This window comes from Lytechinus variegatus, chromosome 16 (assembly GCF_018143015.1).
Source record: "Lytechinus variegatus isolate NC3 chromosome 16, Lvar_3.0, whole genome shotgun sequence".
NCBI classification, from domain to species: domain Eukaryota; kingdom Metazoa; phylum Echinodermata; class Echinoidea; order Temnopleuroida; family Toxopneustidae; genus Lytechinus; species Lytechinus variegatus.
The window spans coordinates 24,666,470-24,685,934 of record NC_054755.1 but is presented as its reverse complement, the minus strand read 5'-3'; the positions used below and the strand labels follow the sequence as shown (position 1 = coordinate 24,685,934).

General features: G+C 35.8%; 1 protein-coding gene across 1 annotated transcript in view; it reads right to left on the bottom strand.

Annotated features, from left to right (window-relative positions):
* LOC121430012 (conserved oligomeric Golgi complex subunit 6-like) overlaps positions 1 to 10,135 on the bottom strand; it is a 39,199-nt gene extending 29,064 nt beyond the window's left edge. Inside the window, exon 1 of the mRNA XM_041627281.1 lies at positions 9,954 to 10,135. Within this exon, the coding sequence (XP_041483215.1) occupies positions 9,954 to 10,076 (123 nt within the window). The 5' untranslated portion in view covers positions 10,077 to 10,135. The remainder of the gene's footprint in view (positions 1 to 9,953) is intronic.
* Between the last annotated feature and the right edge of the window lie 9,330 nt (positions 10,136 to 19,465).

Below are 19,465 nucleotides of genomic sequence, written 5' to 3'. Positions count from 1 at the left end.
TACTACCAGTGGATAGGATTTATATCTGGCAATCCATATCTGACCAGAAAAGGGTCCCTCGACCGGCTCATTTCAAAAATAAATTGGCGTGTTTGAAGACACCGTCGGGGGGAGCAGATTCATCAACTCAAACAGCAAAATGGCCCTAATCCTTCCGCCAGTCAAAATATAGTCCAAAATTGGTGATATTTCTTCCCAATTAGGGAAAAGGAAGTTCAGTAATTACCAAAAATAGAATCAGTGTTAGATGTACAATCATATGCATACACTTTGTCAATCAGCCATATCAAAATAAAAAAAATAGCAATGGGTTGGCTCGAATGAATATCTATGGCCTACCACTAGTAATTAGGCCCGTGAGACCTGTATAGGTCTCACAGGCCTAATTCATTCCCCATAGACTCATGTGTTAAATTGGCACTTTAAAAAATTCATAAAAAATAAGGATGAAATTCGGGGGTCGAATGTTTACTACCAGTGGATAGGATTTATATCTGGCAATCCATATCTGACCAGAAAAGGGTCCCTCGACCGGCTCATTTCAAAAATAAATTGGCGTGTTTGAAGACACCGTCGGGGGAGCAGATTCATCAACTCAAACAGCAAAATGGCCCTAATCCTTCCGCCAGTCAAAATATAGTCCAAAATTGGTGATATTTCTTCCCAATTAGGGAAAAGGAAGTTCAGTAATTACCAAAAATAGAATCAGTGTTAGATGTACAATCATATGCATACACTTTGTCAATCAGCCATATCAAAATAAAAAAAATAGCAATGGGTTGGCTCGAATGAATATCTATGGCCTACCACTAGTAATTAGGCCCGTGAGACCGGCAGGGTGGTAGCAGTGAACAAGTGACTGTAGTGTAGATTTAGAGCATTGTACAGAGGGCCACTCTAGGCGACACCGCAATACTTACCCGTGTTAAGAAACTGGGACTCCACTCACGCGCATTTGGGCCGCCCTAGCTTAGAACTAAGCTTTCTTTCCGTAAAAAAAATTATTCTTATGATTAAATAAATATTACTTAATACATGAATACTGTTAAATCGGTACTCACCGGTTCTCTTCTTGAATTTTCTGCCAATTTCCCACGCTGCTGGCTACAATTCCGCGTTAAATTTTGTCGCCATAGACAGCTGTTCATGCAACTTTATTTATAAATGGAGCGCCCTTTACGAGAGTTGTTAATGCCGCGGAGAAATCGTTAGGCATTTTGGCCTGTGTTCAAGGCGTAGCTGTTCTATTTTTTTATAAAATTATGTGTGAGATCGAAATCTCAGCGAGTAAACACTCTTCCATATGGAAGAGTGTATACTCGCTGTGATATGATCCCGATAGGGAGGCGCAACACCCCCACCCACATGGGCGCAAACCCCAGGGCCGGGGGACATGTCCCCTCACCCAAAATAGTAGGGGGCACATTATGAAATGTCCCCCTACTATTTTTGGTCATTTCGTTCAAAATCGAAATGTATTTTGGAAGAGACGATCTTACTTTTGGCATGCCCCCTTTTTTTTGCTTGTTTGCTTGTCAAATTTCTTTTGGTCAAGATGACCTTCTTTAGAGGGTGATAAACCTTCTTTTTTTGTTTGTTTTTTGCTTGTCAAATTTTCCAGCCCCTGGTCCCCCTACCTTTGGGGAGAGATTTCCGCCCTTGCAAGTAGACATACTCTTGATATTGTTTGCGAATCTGCACGGGCGTCGATCGAGGGCTGGGGATGAGGAAAAGCGGTGAGACGAGAAAAAAAATAGAACTTAGAAGGGAAAAGGCGACAGAAAAAAAGTGAACGAAAGAAAAATTAATGGAAAATAAAAGGGAAGAGAAAATAGGGAGAAATGTGATGGGTAAAATAAATTATGGGAAAAGAGGACAGAAAAAAAGTGAACGAAAGAAAAATTAATGGAAAATAAAAGGGAGGAGAAAATAGGGAGAAATGTGATGGGTTACGTCGAGATTTCATGTGCCCGTGCAAAAAGAAATGAGCAGAGGTTGACATGTTGTCCGTTTGGGCAAATGCCTGTCTATATTTCTCGGACTGGCGCTCGTGTTGCAAAAATTATTACCGTAAGCTGATGAATCACTGCTTCATGTATACCGACAGTGACAGGATTTAGCCAGGGGCGGATCCAGCCTTCGCCAATAGGGGGGGGGCGGAAATTTTTTCAGCCATATTTCCCCCGATCGGCCGCTCGAATATGATTTTTTCCGGGATTTTTTTGTTTCTTTGAAGGGGTAGTCCTAAATGGTCACTTTTTAGATTTATTCTTATGAAACATAAATGTATAATACCATAACCCTTATTTGTATAATGCGAGTGGAAAGCGAGAGCTAAATTTTTTTGGAAATTTTATGTACTTTTTCCTAAAATTTTAAACATTCTGGGAAATGTTTGTTTTCCTGAAAAAAAAAATGTGTATGCAAGTTAATAATTACTACGAACGTAAAGAGTGAGCAGAAATGAAGTGATGGAAAAAGTATTGTTAGATACTTGCTTGCAGTTAGCCATGAAGACGTTACACATTTTAAAAAATCAAATAATGTGAGCGCGAAGCGCGAGCCGAAATTTTTTGACATTTTTACCTGAGGAATGGAAATTCTTAGACGTTTTGTAACTTAACTGAATAGGTATATAATTAAACATGCGAGCACGAAGCGTAAGCAAAAAAAATCGAGATTTAGACCTGCTGAACAAGACATTCTATTCAATTAGTATTGTAAATCATGAAAAGGATGAGTAAGTGGGGATCTTCCTTACATTAATAATGCGAGCGCAGAGCGCAAGCAGAAATTTTGTGTATACGTTTTGAACTGCTCAAAATTGTACCTGTTATGGACTGCTTGCATTTAGCCATGAAGACTTTGCATATTTCAACATTCAAATATTGCAAGCGCGAAGCGCGAGCTGAAAAATTTTGACCTTTTTTACCTGAATAATGAAATGCTAAGCACTTTTTGTAATCTTGGAATGACTCTAAGTATTTTATTGATGCGAGCGCGAAGCGCGAGCGGAAAAATTCTGGACGCACTATTCATGTTTTATCATGAAAAGGATAAGTTATTTATCCGCGAGCAGACACTTTTTGATATTGTGATCTGAAACTGGATAATGATTTAAATAGAGAACAATCTGCGTATCTGAATTAACGTGTGTTTTAGATTTCGACCTAGAATTTGGGTATTCTAAGTAACTTTCTTATCATGAAAATCAATAAAGAGAGCGCAAAGCGCGAGCTAAAAATATATGATATAACAAAGGGTGAATTTAAGCTCTGTAATGCAAACACTTTGTGGGAAAATTGTGAATTGTGATGGATCACAGTTAAAAAAGAGCTGATGTATTTTATTTTTATTACTTTGAGTTTTTACATAGGACCGGAACATGCTATGAGGGCATTATGTCATCATATGAAAATGATGACCATCTTCCTATTTCTCTCGCATGGGAGCGCGAAATGTGTTAATATTATGGCCTGAAAACTGGACATTTAAAGCACTTTGTAATTATGCATAAGAGGCATTATATATCTATCAATGCGAGCAGAAATCGCGAGTCGAATTTTTTGATAAACTGTCATCAAATTAGTTTGATTTAGAATTAATATTGGGATATACATAACCGACTTATCAAAATGCTAGCGTGCGGCGCTAGCTGATACGTTTTAACAATCTGACCTGAATAGGGAACTTTTTTGAGAACTTTATGGAATACAGGAAAATAATAGGTACCTGAAAATTCAAATTTTGCGAGCGCGCAGCGCAAGCAGAAAATGATAATGTTCAGACGATAACACAGACATTTTTACAGAGCACTTTTTAAAAATCAATTTGTAAATGAAACAAAATAATGAAAGTTCAATTTCCCAGCTGAAATATGTTTTGTATAATGACTTCAAAGTTTGATTTTTCAAGCTCCATACTGAGCAAGATATGCAAATACCCTAAAAGACAATAAGGCGCGAAGCGCGAGCGAAAATTTTGTATCCTAACAAATAGATTAAAAAAAAAATTATTTTCAGAGTCTTCCCCTAATGTTATTTCATTTAATCATGTTCCTCCTCTTATGTTTGCCTTTCTTCTTTTTTCCTCTCTTTTCCCTTCCTTTTCTTTTTTCCTTTCTTTTTTTTTCTTTTTTTGCTCCGCCAATAGGGGGGCCTGGGCCCCTCGGCCCCCCTGGATCCGCGTATGTTAGCGGTTGTAGGTATAAATCGCGCTCTAACGCTCTAAAACTGTGTTCTTTATCAAAAAGCTGTCTTTCATATTCATTTTGTTCGCAAAAGAATATAAAGTTAATTTCAATCATTGTATATAGTTATCCTGTTTATGATAAAAATACTTAGAAATTGGGTTAGGTTAGGGTTATCAAATTATCAGGGCAGAAAATATATATTTTTTTCTCATTTTGCGCGTCGAGCTGGCACTATTTGATCTGTGAGATTATGTTTTTGATGACATTCATTGTATTCACAGCAATAATTATTAAACATTGCGCACGCGCCGCATGAATTATGTAGATCAGGTGAATAACTTACCGCTACACACGAGCAGTTGCTCTATATATTCTATGTAATATAATATATAGAGCAACTGCCCATTTTTAATGGTCCATAATATACCCACTTTCTTCTTTTTTGGAACGAGTATGAATTTATCTACTGATATACTGAATGTACAATAAAAGTCATTATCATGTATTTCTTGGCATTTCATTTACTTTTTTTTACCATAATTATATCACACAGCTGCTCGCATAGGCCTACGCCGTCACAAATAACAAAACAAAATCTCACTTTTTTTCTTTTTTGGTGGGGGATGGATTTTCCATACGCATACGTACATTTTTTCAAATTATTTTTTTCTGCTATTTTCATAATAAACTTTAAATGATTTCGCCTTTGCACTATTATTTTTTTAAAGACAAAATTACATCATCATCATATCATCGTCACCAACTTCATTCTCATCTTTATCACCACTACCACCATCATTATCATCATCATCACCGCCACCATCACCACCACTATCATCTTCACCAAGATAATTTTCATCATCATTATCATCATTGCCATCATCGTCTTTTTTTTCTTATTTTTTCTCCTTCCTGCTTTTTTTCCTTCCTATTTTCCTCTTTTTAGAGGGCACACCACCACACCCCCTTACTGGATATCCGCCTCTAACGTTTGTTGTTGTATATAAGTTGGCGGATGCCTCATGAAATGAAATAAGATAAAATAAGGAAAGGGAAACTAATTAGAAAAAGGACTGAGGAGAAGAAAAAAGAAAGCCAAACAAACAAGAAAAAACAATATCAAAATTTTGTTGTAAAGTCTTCTACGTCAGTTTGATAATTATGTTTTCAATGAAATGAGAACATAAAAAAATGAAACAAGTAAGATGGGCTATACATCGTAGCAAAGAAATAGAGGGAAGCTCCGAGACAATAAAAAGGGTGAGAAAAAGAAAAGACTTTGAAATACTCACAACACGAGCATAATAAAAAATTATGGAATAAGCAAGGACAAGTAGCTGAGGGACACCCCCCCCCCCTCTCTCTCTCTCTAGTTATTTATGTATCAAACTCGCATACACAAGAATTTCTTACTAATCAAAATATTGCGAGCAAAAAGCACGAGCTGACATTTTTTTAAATATTCAAAACTGATAGAGAGACACATTTTAAACAATTCATGAATCATAATAATTATACAACTAGCTTACCAATCGAATCATTCGATTGCGACAAATGATCTGAGAATTAATGCTTTTAGGAATTCATTAAATTAAAGCAAAGTATCTCAACATTAAAATAATTAAGGCGGGCGCAAGGTATCAGCTAATACACCGATAATTTTTTTTGGACATTTGAAGTATTTTCGGTAATCATGAAAAAGATTGATATTTCATGAAAGCTCAAATCCCGAAGAGCGGAATATTTTTATTAATTGACTTTTTAAAAAAATGTTCTAAGCCCCATTTAATATTTGATTATAAGTCGATGCAGTAAAAGCTGAAAAAATAAAGTATTTTGTGTTCCTCTATCATAATTGTCTTTCTCTTTAACCCTGGTTCTTTTTTTTCTGGAGGGAAGCATTTTGGTTAAAAAAAAGAGAGAAAATTAAAAGATAATTGCTGGCTTGTGGACGCCCGGTGTGGACGGTGGTAGGGACACCCCCGCCCCCCCGTAGTTACGCCAATATGGGGCATTTCTGCCCGATCCCCCTATTGAGATTTGTAGTAAATATTTTGGAATTAAATACGTTGTTCATACTAGTTATGCGACCCCTCCCTTATGATGATCACAGCATTATTTGTAATGGGGATATTTCGTTCATAATTATTCTTGTCTCTTCTTTCTCCTTTTTAGCCTTTTTTTGCTTGTTAAAACCTTTTTTCCTTTTTTTTTGGGGGGGGGGCTCGCCAAATTTTACGTGGGTCAAAATTACCTTCATTTTTTTAGTGACAATCTTTTTTTCATTTGTCCAGTTCTACGCGAGACAAAATTACCTTCGATCATTATTATAGTTAAAAACTTTTTTTATTTTTTATTTATTTATTTTTTTTTTTTTGGGGGGGAGGTTGCCAAATATCACGCGAACGTTTGTCAGCTTTTACTGTTTTATTCGACTTATAATCAAATATTAAATGGGGCTTACCACAGTTTTTTTTAAAGTCAATTCATAAGAATATTCCTCCTCGGGATTTGAGCTTTCTTTCATGAAATATCAATTTTTTTCATGATTACCAAAAATACTTAAAATTTTTTATCGGTGTATGCCTATAAAGCTTTAGCTCATGCGTTGCGCCTGCCATATTTTAATGCTGATCAACTTTATGCATTAAATGAATTCCTAAAAACACTAAATTCTCAGATCATCAATTTTGTCGCAATCGAATAATTCGATTGCGTCTCTCTATCAGTTTTGAATATTCATAAAAAATATCAGCTCGTGCTTTTTGCTCATAATATTTTGATTAGTAAATTCTTCTCTTATATAATCGAGTCGGATAGATAGATAGATAACTAGAGAGAGAGAGTTGGGGGGGGGGGGTCCCTCAGCTACTTGTCCTCGCTTATTTGTTATTATTTGTTATTATGCTCATGTTGTGAGAGCTTTGTGTTTTCACATTTTTTTCTTTTTCAACCTTTTTATTGTCTCGGAGCTTCCCTCTATTTCTTTACACTATATTATAATGTAGTCCTGTTTCAATCATTGGCGGCGGAAGCCCCAAATTTTAGGAGGGGACAACCTAAAAAATTTTGACAAGCAAAAAAAAAGGCTCTCAACCCAAACATTTTAGGGGGGACGTAGGAAAATAAATTGACAAGCAAAAAAAAAAGGTCAACAACAAATTTAGGGGGGAACGTCCCCGCTTCCGCCGCCTATGGTTTAAATTCTTTTTTTGTTCTCATTTCAATGAAAACATCATTATTAAACTGACGTACATGTAGAAGACTTTATTACGAAATTTTGACATTGTTTTGTTTCATTTGTTTGGCTTTCTTTTTTTCTTCTCCTCATCTTCTTTTTCTTCTTACTTTTTCCCTTTCCTTATTTTCTCTTCAGTATTTCATTCAGGTATCCGCCAATTTATACAACACCAAGCATATAGAGGCGGATAATCAGTGAGGGAGCATGACGGTGTGCCGCTCTAAAAAAAAGGAGGAATATTGGAAGAAAAAAAAAAGAAGAAGGGATGGGGAAAAAATAAAGAAAAAAAAAAGATGATGATGGCAATGACGATGATGAAAATTATCTTGGTGATGATGATGGTTGTGGTGACGGTTGTGGTGATGATGATGGTGATGCTAATGATAGTGGTGATGATGATGATGACGAGATGTAATTTTGTTATTTTGTCTTTGAAAAAATTAAGTAGTGCAAAGTTGAATTCATTTAAAGTTTATTATGAAAATAGCAGAAAAAAAATTGGTATGCGTTCGAGGAAAATCCATCCCCCACCAATCTTTTTCAAAGGTAAGATTTTTTTTTTTGCCCGGGGGGGGGGCCACTTCCATTCACGAGTGGATACCATGCGCGACCATGGGGTCTCGAAAAGCACCCTAAACACGTAATTTCCATATTCTGAAAATGCATCCCTTAACAAGTATTGGCGTGTGAAACCCTACCCTTAACAAGTATTGGAAACAAAACGATACTCTTGGCAAATATTCCCTGAAATGAACCCCTAAACAAGTACAGGAATGTTTTATTGTTACGGGTCCTTCGGTCGTCGGCTTTACCTTATTTGGTTTAGTACGACCCCACCTTCTACACCTCGCGCAAATCGGACTCTAAACACGAAGTGTTGGAGCAAAAAGGACATCCTTTATAAAACATTTTGATTTTGTTTTATCATCCCCGCAAATTAGACCCTAAACACGACGGTTTTCCTAGCGAATTAATAGATACCCTTTTTTCGTTATTTTTGTGTTTTTGACACCCTTATCACGTTACGTAGGTAACGTGCCCTAACGTGAAAAGGACATCCTTTTTACGTTTTTTTTTGGTCGCGCATGGTATCCACTCGTCAATGTAAGTGCCCCCCCCCCCCGGCCCCCCGGTTTTTTTTGTGACGGCGTAGGCCTTTGCAAGCAGCTATTATTATGGTAAAAAAGTAAATGAAATGTCAAGAAATAGATGATAATGATTTTTATGGTACATTTTAGTAGGCCTATATCAATTCATACTTGTTATCAAAAAGAAAAAAGTGGGTCGTTACGGACCATTAAAAATGGGAAATTTGGGCATTTTATATTTAGGATAGAGCAACTGCTCGTTATAGACGTCACAATAAATCAAGCATTCTAAATTCTATCAACTCCATTTTTTGTCAAATAACACCTTCATCGATATTTTGAAATGATTTTTCTCATATTTTCATCATCTTTTTATCAGGGTGAAATTCCCCTTTAATTTACAAAACAGATTCGCAAACAATATCAAGAGTAGTGGGAGGCAAGGGTGGAAATCTAAGGTAGGGGACCAGGGGCTGGAAAACAGGCAAAAAAAAACAAAAACAAACTAACAAAAAAAAAACAAAAAGGAAGGTTTATCACCCCCAAAAGAAGGTCGTCTCGTCCAAAATACATGTTTTACTTCGATTTAAATGATGTAGGCCTATTTCTTTCCATCATATATAAAAGAACAAAAATAGTAGGGGGACATTTGATAATGTGCCCCTACTATTTTGGGTTAGGGGGAAGTGTCCCCCTGGGATGTGCGCCCATGTGGGTGGGGGGTGCTGCACCTCCTTTCGGAATCATTATGGAACAGTGTGAATAGTCGCTGTGATTTCGATCTCATACCTATAAAAAAAATAGAACAAAAGAACGCCTTGACCACAGGCCAAAATGCCTAACAATTTTTCCGCGGCATTAACAACTCTCGTAAGGGGCGCTCCATTTATAAATAGAGTTGCATGTGTAGCTGTCTATGGCAACAGAATCCATCGCAGAATTGAAGCCAGAAGCGTGGGAATTTGGCAGAAAATTCGAGAAAAGAACCGGTGAGTACCGATTTAAGAGTAATTATATATTCATTAACATTTATTGAATCATAAGAATAAAGATTTTTTACGGAAAGAAAGCTTAGTTCTAAGCTAGGGCTGCCCAAATGCGCGTGAGTGGAGTCTCAGTTTCTTAACACGGGTAAGTATTGCGGTGTCGCCTAGAGTGATTGGTACTAGGAGTGCAGAGGGCGGCGATATCATGAGCAGTGCCAGTTTAAAAAAAAACTTCATTTGGCCGATGAATATCATACCAGGCTTCATTGGGGAGTAAGCCTACATACAGTAGAAATAATTTTACTCCCCAAGAAGCCTCCAGGCTAGTCTAAGACAGAGTCGGACTCAGAGAGTTACACTACAGTTTGACTTAGTTTAGTACGACACATCGTCGATTTCAAGACATGGGACTGAAGTCAAGAGAAAGAAAAAAAGTTTTTTTATACCTTGTCATTTTCAAGCCTTGTTTCAAGGATTTTGTTGAGTTTTCGGGATAGTGGGTTACTTGTTCCTTGTGAGGTATCCACACCACCTCCTTCTGTGACAGCTGATGTCGATTTTCCAGACATATTTGTACTTAACTAAAGCCGGAGAACGACTTTTCTACTTCTTTCGCCCCTTTCTGGTACGTGGCGTATATGGCAAGCCATAAGTGTAAGAAATAATGTACAGTAAAACCATTGAGATCTCTATAATGAGTAAAACTTATCTTTCTTATGACACAAATTCCCAGATTCTCAGTACAGTATTGAATGTTACGTATATGATTTAAAATTTGGAATAATTCCCCATTATTCATTTATTTATCAATTTCTTGACAAAACACAAAAACAATAAATTTCTTTCATTTTGAAGTAGTGACACGTACCATTCTGCTAAGTTTCTCCCCCGGTTTAAGTCCCGGATCAAGTGCCCCAATTGGATACCCCTTATCTTTTCTAATTGGTCCAAAATTCGAAGTATGCTTATATAAATTCTTAGCGCCCTTTAGTTTCTGCAGGCGCAGTGCCCCCCAAAAAAATCAATTAGGAAAAAAATGTTCCTTTTTTTAAAATGTGCTCTTTGTAATGTAACACTGCGTGCACATTCCCAATTTGGTCACGGTTCTCTTACTGCATTTCAGATTGTGAATTATTTTATTATTCATTATCTTTTTTCTTCTCCCCTGGAGGGGCACACATTCACAAATTTTCAGATTCTCACTACAATATTGAAATTTAGGTGTATGATTTAAAATTTGAATGCATGGGAATTATTAGCCCATTATTCATCTATTTATCAATTTCTTGACAAAACACAAAACAATAAATTTCTTTCATTTTGAAGAAGTAACGCCATTCTGCTATGTTTCTCCCCCGATCAACAAAGTCGGGTGAATATATATATATTCAACGAAAATTGTAAAATGTTATGCCTACAAAAGACACTTGGCCTCCTTCCTCGAGGTGTCAATTTAAAAAAAAACGGCCCATCTTGCCATCTGCACACTTTCCTGTAATGGCATGGTCCTGTGTTTTCTTGAAAAGTGTCTTTCCTTGGAATAACTAACGAAAACTTTTTCTCCAACAACAAAATCACCTCAATGGGAAGTAATATAACTATAAATTGTAATTATCATCAGAATAAACAACAAAGCAAGTTCTACTTCTTAAAATTTCCATTTTTTTCCAGACCACTCGCTTGTGAAATAATAATACCAACTGTACATACAAACAAAGTAAAATACAACTTTGCAACAACAACCGAAAAAAGGTGCACAAACCGAGTAATCAAGCAAAGATGCACCTTTCACTCGAAAAGCGAAATTGCACCTGAATATTGTCGTATAGAGACCTAATTGGGTCTGGGAACATATAAAATTAACGAATGTTGATGGGTCTGCATATATCGAAACTTTGCATTAATCACTTTATCAACATGTTTTGGGAGAAGTTATTATAAGAAAGTGGTCTACATGCACGTGGGTTTTGAATTTTTATTTGAGGAAATCAGGTCGTTTGGCTAAGGTAGTCATTTTAGTAACTGTTTCTTCAATCTTTGTTGTAGATCCTTAGATATGGGAAACCAGCTATTGTGTATAGGTGTTTATTTTATACCCCATTCATTGGCGGATCCAGGGGGCACATCTAGAACGCCCCCCCCCCCTAGAGAGCCAAAAAAAAATCAAATTTTGATAGTCACAGCACATAACATTTTAATGTAAAAATGTCGTTCATACGCAGGTGAGGAGCTTTTTTTTTTGCTTTTCAAATTTTCATCTGGAAAATTTGTACCCCCCTCCCCCTCCGCTTGAAAAATCCCTGTTTCATGTGTATACAAACAGGTATAACAAAATGCAAGGGCTAGCTATTATAAGCAGAATAGCTAGAGAGAATATTAGCCAAAATGCGGTTTTATGTAATTAAAGTTATGTTATGCTTATATTTCTTTTTTTTCAATTAAATCTATTTTATTTTATTTTCAACAGAAGGACAAAAAATGTGGTTGAAATAGTTACAAGAAATTATACAGACAAAATAAATTCAGGCATGTACAGTATATGATATTTATCTATAAGTAGAAGTAAAACAAAATAGAGTATTATATATAAGCAAAATATCATAACCATTATAAAATAAAATTCTGAAAAAATGGAGGGATTCACTGAAAAGCAGTGCTTGTATTGTGTGGACCCCTCTAAATAATTATTTTAGAATTGCCAACGAAGACAGACACGAAGGTGACAAAACAGAGAACAGCCGAACAAAAAAATAAAGAACAAGAAACAAGAAAAAATGGAAGCACACACAAGGGATAAATCAAATAAAAAGGGATAAAAGATAAAGAAAGATAATAGAGCAACTTAAACGCGCGGACAATAACCAAAAAAAAAAGAAAATAAGTTAAAAAGGCGTGAAATGGTGAATTTAATGATATGATTATTTAAAATTGAGTAAATGATGGCCTGTATGCTTTCTGAAAATTATTTTTAAGTTTCACTTTAAAAGAACAAAGAGATAGGCTTTAATAATATCTTTATAGATTTATTCATTTTCCGTTCACAAAGCACATCAAATAACAATACAAAGTCAAATATAAAGTACAACATCAATGATATCGGAATAATGCATAAGAATTTAAAGGTATAAACAATGAGAACTAATGCGAACTAAAGTAACTTTGACTAATAACTATATAAATCAGAACGGAGGGGCTTGCCAAGAAAAGCTAAGCTTGTATGAGAGGCAAGCCCCTGTAGTTTCAATACGTGTATACAAAACTATAGTATAAAGGAGAGACGGAAGACAGTTTAAAAGGAGGCTATACAAAATATCGAAGGTAACTTCACTAAAGGAGTCCAATTAGAACCTCGGGCCATCGTAAATGTTTTTTTTTTTTTTTAGCTATACTAGTGTTCTTAAAAGAGGTAAATGGAACTCATTAGACTGTCTCGTATAGGGTAATTAATGATGAAATGAACGATTTTGAAGGAACATTGAATCAAATACGTGAGGAAGTGAATTGTTATTATATTTATACATAAATTGGCCTAAGTGAAACAGATTTATTTTTAGCAGCTTGTTTTCAGCAAACAATGGGTCTGTGTGTGAAAGAAATGAAGAATGGTTAATTATACGGAGAGACTTCTTTTGTAATAAGAAGAATAAATCATTAGTATAAGGTTTGTGGAGGAAAATGAAAATTCAGTTTATTAATTATGCCGATGTTGCGTAAAATTACTTTACAAATATTTTCAATGTGATATAAAGAGGGAGATGGGAGGGGGAGAGTGATGTGAGTGAGTGTGAGTACACGTGCAAGTGAGAGCTTTACAAAGAGCTCAATTGCAAAAGGGGTTAAATCCATTTTTAATCGAATTTCATTTTTTTTCTCAATGTAGAGGCTTTATAGTAACTTTTTATACCCAAACAAGTTTCCCATTAAAAAGTGAACAAAAAATGACAAAGAAAATTTACTTTTTTAAAAAAGCGAGTTAGATCTATTTCAGTTTGCTTGCAAAAGGGTTATGGATCCACAAAGGAAATTTTCGGAAAAGAATATAAGGAATATTTTTTTCAAAAAATGTGAAGACAGGTAAATTTCTTTTATTCTCAAAGGCGTGGTAAGGTATCATGAAAATTTAGATTTCGCTCAAGAATATAACAATATGGGAGAATAGAAAAATTATTTTCTTGGAATCGATCTAGCCGTTTTCGCAAACAAGTTCTCAAAAAAAACTTCAAAACCTATAGAATTTTAGTCGCTCTGATGATACCAAAGAAAATTTGAAATTCCTATTAAAACGTGAATAAAAGTAGTAAATAAAAATCACTTTTTTTTATTCCAAAGGGATCGTGTCCATTTCAGTTTGCTTGCTTGCAAAAGGTTAGATCCATAATGTAAATTTTTTGAAGAAAAAAAATGAAGACAGGTAAATTTCTTTTATACCCAACTTGATATTTACACGGCAGGGTATATAGTACATTATGACAATCTAGTTTCTCATTAGAATATTGCAATATGGGAGAATGAAAGAAAAATGGAAATGGTCCAAAGTGGATCTAACCCCCTTTTGCAACCAAACTCTTTTACGAAACTTTATGATAAATTTAAAGAGATGCTTTATATTATTCGGTAAAGCAGCCGTGATTAAGTGTTGATTTGTGGGCAATCATTGGTTTTGTTAAAGGTCAAGTCCACCTCAGAAAAATGTTGGTTTGAATCAGTAGAGAAAAATCAGACAAGCACAATGCTGAAAATTTCATCAAAATCGGATGTAAAATAAGAAAGTTATGACATTTCAAAGTTTCGCTTATTTTTAACAAAATAGTTATATGAACGAGCCAGTTACATCCAAATGAGAGAGTCGATGATGTCACTCACTCACTATTTCTTGTTTTTTTAATTGTTTGAATTATACAATATTTCAATTTTTACGAATTTGATGATTAGGACCTCCTTGCCTGAAGCACAAAATGTTAAAATAATGGAATTCCACGTGTTCAGGGAGGAATGAAACTTAATTTCACATGACAATGACGAGAAAGTCAAAATATTTCATATAATAAAATACAAAAGAAATAGTGAGTGAGTGATGCCATCACTTCCCTCATTTGCATACCGACCGAGATGTGCATATAACTGTTTTGTGAAATGATACGAAGCTTTAAAACTTTCTTATTTTACATCCGATTTTGATTACATTTTCAGTGTTAAGCTTGTTGAATTTTTCTCTTTTTATTCAAATCAAGAGTAGTAGTAGGAGTAGGAGTAGTAGTAGTAGTAGTAGTAGTAGTAGTAGTAGTAGTAGCAGTAGTAGAAGTAGAAGTAGCAGTAAGAGTAATAGTAGTAGCAGTAAGAGTAGTAGTAGTAGTAGTTTTAGTAGTAGTAGTAGGAGTAGTAGTAGGAGTAGTAGTAGTAGGAGTAGGAGTAGGAGTAGTAGTAGTAGTAGTAGTGGTAGTAGTAGTAGTAATAGTAGCTTCTTTTCAAAAATTTTCAAACTTTAATACTTAATGTTACCAGGGGAGTGAAACCACTCATCCAAGGTCCTTCGTTTCAAAAATACCTTTTTTCTACAAGCTTAGGCGGCGATTTGCGGTTTAGGTGCAATTTACGGTTTAGGGCCTTAACAGCCGCCGAGTCTCGGTGCGCGCGTGCAATGGACGAAATCGTATGGACCAAAGACAAATGAATAAAAATACGAAATGGTATGGACCCAAAATTGCACGATTAATGGATCCAAAATTGCACCGTTGATGACGTCATTGCAAAATGGGCTGAATGAACGATATCAAACAACCAATCAAATCACAGGGATCTATCTAGGTGTCATATACCCGGGGGGGGGGGGGCACTTCCATTCACAATTGGATACCATGCGCGACCATGGGGTCTCGAAAAGCACCCTAAACACGTAATTTCCATATTCAGAAAATGCACCCCTAAACAAGTATTGGCGTGTGAAACCCCACCCTTAACAAGTATTGGAAACAACACGCATTATGAAAGATTTCTGCCTAAATGAGACAGAAAATCGTGTACAACTCTTGAACGCACACACAGGTCACGGAGTGACCCTGAGTGCAAACAGCTGACTGTGTTACAACGTAGGGGTGATACATTTTCGCAATAGGTGTGATCAAACTCACTGGAGGGACTTTAATTCACTTATAACAAAGAAATGTGTACTACATGCAGTACTCCTGTTGAATGCTCTGATGAAAATTATATGAGTTTCACATTCATTTGAACGGGAGGACAAGATTATTGTATATACCGAGTGCATTATCCATAAATCATACTACCATTGCGACCCCTGCCCGGCCGATGGTTCAGGCATGACGATCCTGTGTGACGTCACCGATAGAGACCTCAAATGCCAGGACAGCCTATTCGACAACTAACTTCATCTAGTAAAAAACACGTATTGAAGATATCCAATGGGAAAATGGCTTTCATTTTCATGAAATATACATTCCGTTCCTCAATAAATCTTTAACCCCGTCGTTAACTGCCCATTCATTCTCGAGCAATGGGGGAATGAATACAGAGTGTCTCAAAGTTTGTGTGAAAAAAGGTGCATTTTCCATAGAACTTCTGCCAAAAAGCAATGCGTAAGGGAAAGATTAGCCCCAAAACACGAATAGATGAGTTAATCAAATGGAATGAATCATGAAAATCAGTGAAATATAGTTCCTCCTGTACTCATTACTGAATACCCCGACTTGATACGATTAATTTTTCCCCCTCTCCATCAACTTTTAAGAAAAAGGGTGCATATTTTCATAAAAATATCATGTGTTATATCGACGGACGCCCGTGCGTACGAGCAGGAGGAAACCAAATGTCTCGTATTTTTCATAATGTATACGCTTGGCAAATATTCCCAGAAATGAACCCCTAAACAAGTACAGGAATGTTTTATTGTTACGGGTCCTTCGGTCGTCGGCTTTACCTTATTTGGTTTAGTACGATCCCATCTTCTACACCTCGCGCAAATCGGACTCTAAACACGAAGTGTTGGGGCAAAAAGGACATCCTTTATAAAACATTTTAATTTTGTTTTATCATCCCCGCAAATTCGACCCTAAAAATTTTCCTAGCGAAATAGATACCCTTTTTTCATTATTTTTGTGTTTTTGACACCCTTATCACGTTACGTACGTAACGTGCCCTATCGTGAAAAAGACATCCTTTTTACGTGTTTTTTTGGTCGCGCATGGTATCCACTCGTCAATGTAAGTGGCCCCTCCGGGGTCATATAATAAGATATATTTATGTGACAAAACTCTTTGGGAGAGATGATATTCCAATTATGCAAAATGCCTATGCCTCTTGGCTTGCAAACGTCATGCTAATGGACTTGAATACTCCAGGTTAGAATCTATCAATATGCCTCAAAATTTAGTTTCCTGTTTTTCGTCAGTGGGCATATATCATTGATGTAAATATCATTGCTAAATACAAAGAATAAATTGAAGTTTGCTTTACTGATGTTGATAATTTCTTTAATCTTTGAGAGGTGTAACAACTATGTTCTGGTGTTCGTCACCTGCGAATAAAACATAGTAAAGGCGATGTTTACAATATTATTCATTCACATTAAAAACAATAAAGCGCCTAGGATTGAACCCTGTGGTATGCCACATTTTAACGGGACATATATCACAGATGATTTTAATTAGCGTACTGACGTCTTTTAAGAAAGTATGATCCCTCTGACTCTTAGCTTAGGTCTTAAATTTACTTAGTAAAATAAAATGGTCCATTGCATCGAACGCCTTAGATAAATTCATAAAAACGCCAGTAGTGTCGAGTTCTTTTTTTTACGATTAAGTTTTTGTTCATAAAGTTGTAAAATTGCAAAATCACTCGAATGATTTTTCATGAAACTATACTGGTTGGAGATTATCAAGTTTTTCGAGTAAAAATTTAGTATAAACGACTGTAAATTTTTTTCTTTACTTGGTAACTATTGGCCGGTAGTTTACGTTCGACATGTCATGGGTCGTCCGTCCAAATCCGTCGTCTATTGTTTTTAGAGAATCGGGAAAAATACTTTTGGAGAGATAAATATTTAATATATGTGCAAAAGATAAAGCTAGGAAAATTATTTGCTTTAATAAATAAATATCATTTCACAAAATATCACAGAACAAATTAACAGTTTGCGGCTGAGAAAATGAAGAGTGTCATTTCCCATTCTTTATCGAACGCACGTTTGGCACTCCATACATTTCATCTCCAATCGATTAACTTCGGACGACATCCATCTCTCCGACAGTCCGAGGTTTTTTTTTTCTGCCAAAATTTTCTTTTCTTTCTTACTCCGACTAAAAAGAAGTAGAAAAAAGAAGAAACAGATGTGCTAGAAGTAATGTGGATTAATCCAATTATTCAACTGAAATTCAAAGGCTGATTTGGAATTCTTATTTCAATTTTCATTGATGAGATCAAATGAAACCCAACGACAACACAGTCAACAGAAAGGAGTTCATTTACTCGCACATCTCGAAGAATAATTTCGGCGGTACCGGTACACTTGCCCGGCCCCCGAGTCGGGCGGGCAGGCAGGGCAGCGTGGCCGCCTCGTCTGCTGTACCGCCGTTTCGTCTTTGACTTTGGTTGGTTGGGCTTGCTGGGCATAAAAAGTAAAACTGAACAGACTAACGCAGTCATCTTCTTAGGCGGGTCGGACGTCGGATCGGGATATGGGGCCTGACCTTCTAAACTCTGTAGTATACCATCATCATACTCTCTATCAACAACAGTTAAACTTTGGACTTTGGTAAGTACGGCGTAACATTCGTAAGTTGTCAGCTGGCAGCCGTCTGTTTCGACTTCGAGGTGCAAATCTGCAAGGAGTTTTTTAACATTTTTAATTAAAAAAAAAATATCTCCTTGTAACATTACACAGCTCAGACGGCCCGCTATCGTGCACTCATTCAATGAACAAGGTTATAATATAACCTTGTTCTCAGTTATGACCTTGTTCTCAGTTTTATCTCCATGTGTGACAAAATAAAGGTGGCAATGTTTGGCTTATTTTCTCTTTTTCTTTGGGGCAAATGCCTGATTTTTTTACACTGACAGTTCCCAATACACTTATTATTGATACAACTTGACTCTTATTTAAATTTGATTCTTTAAATCATTTTTTTCTTAATTAAAAACAGATCAAAAAAAGAAAATTTTCTTGCCATATTACTTTCCACCAATAGAGGGCGTACACAAAAATATGCCCAAAATTCAAGTTTTTGAGCGCTCTGGTGAATACAAAAATTATTCCCACATTACTAATGATAAATAAATTAAAACTATATGGAAATTAGTAATTTTGGTCACAAAAGTGATATTTTAATGATTTTTTAAAGTGTGTGCTCTATACAGCATTGGCATACCATAGTCCTACCTGTAGATTCTCCACAGGCCAGATGGTAGCAGTGAACAAGTGCTATCGTGCAGCCATCATTAGGGTTAACAATACAAATTCCCCCCGACGGGGCTCATCGATTTTTGTCTTTTTTCATAAAAATATATTAAAAGAACTGTACCAAAAAAAAATTATTCCGTTTTGGCCTGAGATGTACCGAAACGGAAAAATAAACTTAAAAGTGGAAAGAACAATGACTTTCAGCTGTCACGCAACTTCATTTACGTGTTTTATCCGAACTTAATACATAAACATATGGCCATTAAAGGGATGGTCCGGGCTGAAAATATTTATATCTTAATACATAGAGTAGAATTCACTAGCAAAATGCGAAAAATTTCATTAAAATCAGATAACAAATAATAAAGTCATTGAAGTTTAAATTAAGAAATATTTTGTGAAAAAAGTCGTCATGAATATTCATTAGGTGGGCTGATGTCACATCTCCACTTTCCGTTTTCTTATGTTATTACATAAAATCATGATTTTTTTCATTATTTTATACTTGTGTGAATAATGTTTCTCCCTATAATGAAATAAGCTACA